This window comes from Ciona intestinalis, unplaced genomic scaffold (genome assembly GCF_000224145.3).
Source record: "Ciona intestinalis unplaced genomic scaffold, KH HT001223.1, whole genome shotgun sequence".
Taxonomy (NCBI): Eukaryota; Metazoa; Chordata; class Ascidiacea; order Phlebobranchia; family Cionidae; genus Ciona; species Ciona intestinalis.
In genome coordinates this window covers 13,164-20,018 of record NW_004191544.1, presented here as the reverse complement: position 1 = coordinate 20,018, position 6,855 = coordinate 13,164, and the positions used below count along the sequence as shown (strand labels likewise).

Here is a 6,855-nt window from a genome sequence, read left to right as displayed (position 1 = left end):
CGAAAATGGCCGCTAGAATATCTGTATTCTAGGATCACCTTGGTTAATTTTTTTTATTGCATGGCTGACAATTTAAACAGTGGATTAGGGATCACTGGAATAAAGCAATTGGCAGTGAAGACCCTTGAACCCATTAATTCTTGATTAGAGGAAGGCATGCTAACCAAGTTTGCCACAGCACCAGTATTTTGTTACATATGGGTATAATTTAAGAAACACAGTAACACCACCACCACACCATATATTAAAATACAAATCACTCTACCTGATCAATCGTTGCAAAGCATCCGGAACCTCACGAAGAATTTCTTCGTCTTTTTCCATCGAATATTAAACTTTACGAACAAACTGTAAGCACAGGAACGTAATATGTTTGGTTGATACGTTATAGAACAACCACTTGTTACGCGGGGTTACTATACACACCTTAAAAGTGAAACTTGGTAGTCAAAACTTAAAAAATATTTTTTTAATTTTAATCTTCGAAGTTGCAGTTTTGGGGATTCCCTCCGAATGTTTTGATTTTGTGTGATTTTTATGTTGTTTAAATCTAGCGGGGACCAAATAAAAAAAACATAACTTTGAAGTTGCAGTGTTTAACGTAATAACAAACAATCATAATTTTTAACTCGTGTTAAAATATTGTGAACATATAAATTAAAACGTAAACTCAGAGTCTTTGCTGAAACAAACACAGTGCACCAAACTTAACATTATTTATGATATAACTTATAATATTTTTGCAAGTTGTAAAATAATATAAAAACAAATGGGTTTCAAAATAATCCGTTGAAATTAAAGATCAAATATCGCCCTTTAGGTGGCGTAAAGATCTCCATGACAACTGTTGTTACGTCACAGTCACTCTCATTCTAGATTTTGTTCTGGAATAAGTAGTTTACTTATGATGTCATAATGGATGAACGTCATTGGTGGATTGCAACGAAAATTCAAGAAACTTTTCAAGTAGAGGACACGGACAGGTAAAAAAAGTTTAATTCAATTGCATATTAGCCTAAATTTTTAAACTACGGTTGCACATTATGTTTGCGATTTATGCGTATTTAGGCAATCTAATGAGCACTAAGGTCTAAGTGTATGTTGTGCGCCCATATAGGTGCCGATTTAATTACTAAATTTGGTAAAACTATATACTAGAATCCCTGCTAACCCTAACGTATTGCTTAATATGGAATGTCAAAGCATTCTTCACCCGCACCTACTACATATATAACTGCATGTGTGCTATAACATATATATAACATATTGTTACTTCCAGTCCAACTGTTCTTGAGCATTTTCTACTCGAAGTAAACAACTTTGAACTGGTCACCCAGTTCCTATCACCAGATGGCAGCAACAAGCTTTTCATCTACGGCCGTCGTCCAGAGAGTCGACCATGGATGACCGAAGATCTAAATATGGTTCCAACTCTCATGAACTTGAAGGTGAGTGGAGTATCATAAAGCCATGTGTTTTAACTGCTGATGCTCTATCGTGTACGTCTTATCCATAGCGTGTTTTAACGACTGTAGTTTTGCTGTTTATTCCCTTCTCTTTCTTGTTACAGTATTTTGGTTTTCCCTATTGTTTATAACCCTAGCCTGGTTTTGAAGCCAGGATTCGTGGTTTTCGCGTTTTCCAACCCTGACCTGGATTAGAATCTGGGATCCTTGGTTCTTTAACAGCACCCTTACTTCACCAACCACACAATACAACCCCCCATTACAGGGAGTTGGTCTAAATGAGTTGGTGTGTGTCTTCTTCCTCCGTCCCTCCACCTTAGCAGAGGTGGATCAGGTCCATATGCATAAACAAATATTCTGTGGGGAGATCAAGAACAATCCGCTCAACCAACTTTCAACCGTGCTTTCACAGGTAGCGGCGTCTTCATCTGTTTATAAGTTTTAATTATCATTTATTTCACCAAGAATAACTTCATATTACTCATTAATCAAATATAAATATTAATTTGTTCAGCTTTTTGTGGTTGTATTATTTTTTCAGTTGATTTTTAATTTGTATTATTCAAAATTAAAAACTAATAATTCACATCATTCATCCCAAGCATCGGAATCATCACCATCATCCATGTATGTTGTAGTCAAGTGTATCTTATAGAGCATCATGTATATATATGTACATCATGTATACATCATGCTTATGTAGTTTGTAGTACAGTGTATCACTATAGGTGAGTGGAAGTACCTCCATATTCATAAGTGTCTTGTCCATACACACATAAGCCCACAATGGTAGCAGCGTTGAGCATTGAACCCGGTATCACATAGGCTTTAGTCAAGCACTGTCACACAGAAGTAGATTATTGCGTAATGTAATAATACTAAACACCCACACCGCCACACTGGTTATGTCTTTTATACACCGTTATTGAGGGTAACCCACAATCCAAGTTTTACATACATTTAACATTACAATATCCAGGTATTCCTACCCATGGTTAAAGCTCAGGAAGATTGGGGTAAATGTGATGATGAACATAAACAACACTTCATTCACACTGTGGAGAAATATGTCAATGTTCTTGTTAACGCTACAAGCAAAAGTAAAGCTGTGAACCAACAGGTTGGTATGGCATTATAGTGGTTGCTAACTTGCTATATATTGTTTCTATGAATGGAGGCATTTAAGGAGACTTGAGCCAACTTTGTGTGGGGTTTGCTGCAGTTGTATATTTTAGAAAAATTGTTTTTAAAGTGTATGAAACACCCACAAAGGATATACGCGTAACTGTTACATAAACTCCTTTGCAAACACAGGTTGTATGAAACAGAACACCCGTGTTATTACGACAGTCATTGCCCCACCATGGATAAATAAGTTACATTTTATTTCTTTACTTACTGTTCTGTCTCCAGATACTAAGGTTACCCGAGACACTGGTGACGCGAGACTTCGCCCAACATCGTATAAGCAGCACGTTTGATACCACCATCATACAAGCACACGAGGAAGTTCTGCATGAATGGATGCAAACTATTGATGGGGTGCTTAGTGAAGGGGAGGATGACAGGTAGGGCATAATGTTTCTTAATTTTTTCTCAATCTTATTCCTACAGACCTAACGCTTGCAAAGCATTTTTTTCCAAGAATAAAATCAAAGTTTTTACCTACGTTAAGATTATCCAACACTCAATTATACTTTCCTTCACCCCAGATTATTGGACATCCACTCCGGCCCACTAACGGAACTTGAGCGTTGGAAGCGACGACAGCGAGTATTAGTCGGCATCACTGAGCAGTTGAAGAGCAAGGAATGTAAGAATGTGCTCGGGGTTTTGATCCAAGTGAGGGCGAGGTCACTTAGGAGGTGGAGGACGATTGATATCTCGTGAGTATTTCGTTATCCTGACTTATATTTGATGGAGGTGTTTAACTTAGTGTATGAAAAACTTTTACTTACAATTTTTAATTTTGTGCATAGGTCTGTAATGCAGTGTTTAAGTTGTGGCTACAACTCCACAAGCTTTTTCAACTTGAACCATTTTATATTTTAGTCAAAGACACCGTACAATGTTCTTATTTGAAAAAGTACAAAACATTTTAGAAAATACAGAGTTCGATCAAATATAACTAAATTATTTCACCTTAATTTATCATAATACCTTCATTATGACATCACACAGGATAACAGATGCACAGAACGAGACGAAAGACAAAGTGAAATATCTTGAAGCCCTCCGGCGCCATCTAGAGGCCTTACATCACGAAACCAACCCAGTAAACGTTGTTAACGCGATATTACCAACACTAGTGGGAGCTATAAAGCAGATGGATTCAATATCGAGGTTCTACGCAAGAAGTGGTTATCTGGGGTTGCTGTGTTTGAAGGTGGAGTGTCGTATTTATTAGGATTGCCATTCTATGTACATTTTTATATCAAAAGGTTTATACATTGGAAGTTGTGGTAATATATAGACCAACTCAAGTCTACATCCAAGGTCAAATGGCATAAAATATTTCTTTGTAACTTACTATGACAGGTTACTTACCACTGGCTTTGTGGCAAAATATTGGTTCTCCTGGTAAACCTACACGATTACATCCCATGTTCACTTTGGATTGCCATAGAAACTCACTGTATAAAATATGCGAGAAAAGCCTGAAAAGACCATTCTATTAAATGATTGTCTTTCATTTTCAGATCGGCAACCAACTAGCCACGTTATGTCGGGACCACGTCGGTGAGGTCCTCCGTAATCCTCCGGATCTATGGATGTTGATCAAGGATGAGATAGAGAGGGAGGATCCTCCACCTCCAAGCTTCAAGGTTTTCAAGAAGGGGAGCAGGAAGAAGGAACTGATGCATGAAGATGATCATTCATTGGTTGGGAGGTGAGGGGAGGGGGAGGTTTAAGGGGGTTGTTTGTTGAGTAAAGGAGGGGGGTGATGATGGATTGGTTGATAATGTGGGGGTAGTTTGTGGATTTAGAGACCTAAAGTTTTTACACAATGTACAATAAAACCTATTTCAAATTCATACCACATTCTGTCTTATTACACAACTTCTGTTTACTTTTCTAACTATCAAGCATATCAATTAATTCCCCATCCACCCAGACTCCGTGCATGCCTTGCCCTACAAACCTTCTACCGTGATGTGGTTCGTGGTCTGCGTGACACACTCGGCACCACCAACACTAACGCTCATAGTTTGGCGCAATCTGTCAGTTCATTGGATGCCCCACCACCCAAAGTGAAGGGGAAGAGGGCAAAGCTCAATATTGGTTCGATCGTGTCTACAGGTGAGGTTGGCAGTGAGCATGAGGTATTTGTGGTTATGTTGTGTATCTTGTAGTCAAAGGGAGCCAAGGTTGAAGCTCCAATATACCATTGTGGGCGTATCAGTCCTTGGGAAAGTTACTTAATGGCAATTGCTCCAACCCAGTGGTCGCTAATGAGTTGTCCAAATTATCAGCGATACATAAAAACAATTACTCACACAGTTACATATGTGGTAACTTGTAAGCGGGCATGAGGTGTATGAAACAGAACACCCGTGTTATAACAACTGTAGTTGCCCCGCTACACTTACGTTAGGCCAACAATAACACCCACACCTACCACCAGCTCCCACAGAAGCGAAGGAACCGAACACATTCAACTGCGGTATTCCGTTATTTGATGACGATGCGATCCTCGTTAACCTGGATCTCGTCGCGGGGAAGATGAAACAGACACTAGATGTCCTCGCATCACTTCGGCAATTCAATAAACTTGGTAAGTTTAAACTAGGTAAAGTATCTTTGTGATGTCATCACTTCACATTATGATGTCATAACAGCTAAAGATTCAGTGGGACTTCCCCGACCAAGGTTGGAAGATATTCCATCGGGGCAAAACGATTCAAACGTTGATGATAAGTCAGGTGGGTTCTCTCATTATTGGTGGGTTCTCTTATGATGTCATGTTGGAAACATGAAGCAATATGTTAACAACCTCATTCAAATTCCGTTTGTGCATTGTTAGTAATCAATATATAATAAGCAAGTAACTTGGCCTATGTGCAAGGTGGCAGACATATAATGACAAAGTAATCAGTAAATACAACGTTTACATATAACATGACACATAGGTAGGTAAAGTATCTCCACCCTGTTCTGATTGGTTGGTTTAATCATGTGACTTACAGTGCGACCAGCATCACCTAGTGGCCAGGATGAAGCATCGAAAATTGCTGGTTGTTCCTCGTTTACCGTGAGTTGATAATATAAATAAGTTTTATTTAATAATAAAATATAACAGCGAAGTTAACAATTATAAATATGAAGTGTCACAATGGTTTCGTTAACTAATATGAGTAAATTAAAATATTAACCTATTTATTGTCAGTGTGAGTTTTGGGCATGTTTTTATAGATTGAAATTAATCGCTATGTTATTTTAATATAACAGCAAGAATAACAATGAGTTGATAGCAATATGGTGGTGTGTTGTAATATGGTGGTGTGTTGTAATATGGTGGTGTGTTGTAATATGGTGGTGTGTTGTAATATGTTGGTGTGTTGTAATATGTTGGTGTGTTGTAATATGTTGGTGTGTTGTAATATGTTGGTGTGTTGTAATATGTTGGTGTGTTGTAATATGTTGGTGTGTTGTAATATGGTGGTGTGTTGTAATATGTTGGTGTGTTAAACATTATGTTGATTAAACAGCAGCGAGGACAACACGGGATGTTGACGGTTCCCGAGGAAGACGAAGATTTGGACGATGACTTTAGTTCAGGTGATAACATCCATGGTGTGGTAATTGTAACTTATGTTAAAGACTGTCAAAAATACTAAAGTGTCGGTCAAATACAACTTAACATAGGAAAGCCACTCTTATGATGTTTCGCCATATTGCAAAGGAAACTGTGGTTCCTTGGTTAAAATCACAAACTAAACAATTTCTAGAAAATCTCTTTAAAATAATTTGTTTTATCTTTTATTCCAGGCTTTCACCGAAAATCTGCAAAGTTTGTTGAAAGCGAATCCGATATTTACGAGGCCACCGACCAATCATTGGCCTCCACGTCTCCGGTTCAATCTAATTATAATGCGGCCAATTTCCTAAGTAAGGGAGGGCGGGAAGTCTGATGGAATGGCTTAAAACCTTTTCCTCTTGAATTTTTGGGGCGCTGTTTACTTTTAAAAACACAATCAGGAAATATGGGATAGTATAACGGTATCCATCTTACTCTATAGTCAAGTAGATATATTGAGATAAATATCAAATGCTTAGACTCAATAAATCATCTTTGTTCCCCCAGGACACTTATACACCTCCGATGATGAAGGGCCTTCCATCTCCTCCATTATCAATGAGAATCTTTCATCTACAATCAAATCAATGT

At 38.0% G+C, this 6,855-nt stretch overlaps 1 protein-coding gene across 1 annotated transcript in view; it reads left to right on the top strand.

Annotated features, from left to right (window-relative positions):
• Nucleotides 1–543: 543 nt before the first annotated feature.
• LOC108950970 (dynein gamma chain, flagellar outer arm-like) overlaps nt 544–6,855 on the top strand; it is a 7,510-nt gene continuing 1,198 nt past the window's right edge. The window contains exons 1-15 of the mRNA XM_018817276.2: nt 544–983; nt 1,280–1,448; nt 1,732–1,878; nt 2,446–2,586; nt 2,880–3,034; nt 3,179–3,352; nt 3,648–3,852; nt 4,166–4,356; nt 4,582–4,766; nt 5,092–5,241; nt 5,306–5,389; nt 5,654–5,718; nt 6,176–6,245; nt 6,456–6,575; nt 6,772–6,853. Coding sequence (XP_018672821.1) covers nt 916–983; nt 1,280–1,448; nt 1,732–1,878; nt 2,446–2,586; nt 2,880–3,034; nt 3,179–3,352; nt 3,648–3,852; nt 4,166–4,356; nt 4,582–4,766; nt 5,092–5,241; nt 5,306–5,389; nt 5,654–5,718; nt 6,176–6,245; nt 6,456–6,575; nt 6,772–6,853 — 2,006 coding nt within the window. The 5' untranslated portion in view covers nt 544–915. The remainder of the gene's footprint in view (nt 984–1,279; nt 1,449–1,731; nt 1,879–2,445; nt 2,587–2,879; nt 3,035–3,178; nt 3,353–3,647; nt 3,853–4,165; nt 4,357–4,581; nt 4,767–5,091; nt 5,242–5,305; nt 5,390–5,653; nt 5,719–6,175; nt 6,246–6,455; nt 6,576–6,771; nt 6,854–6,855) is intronic.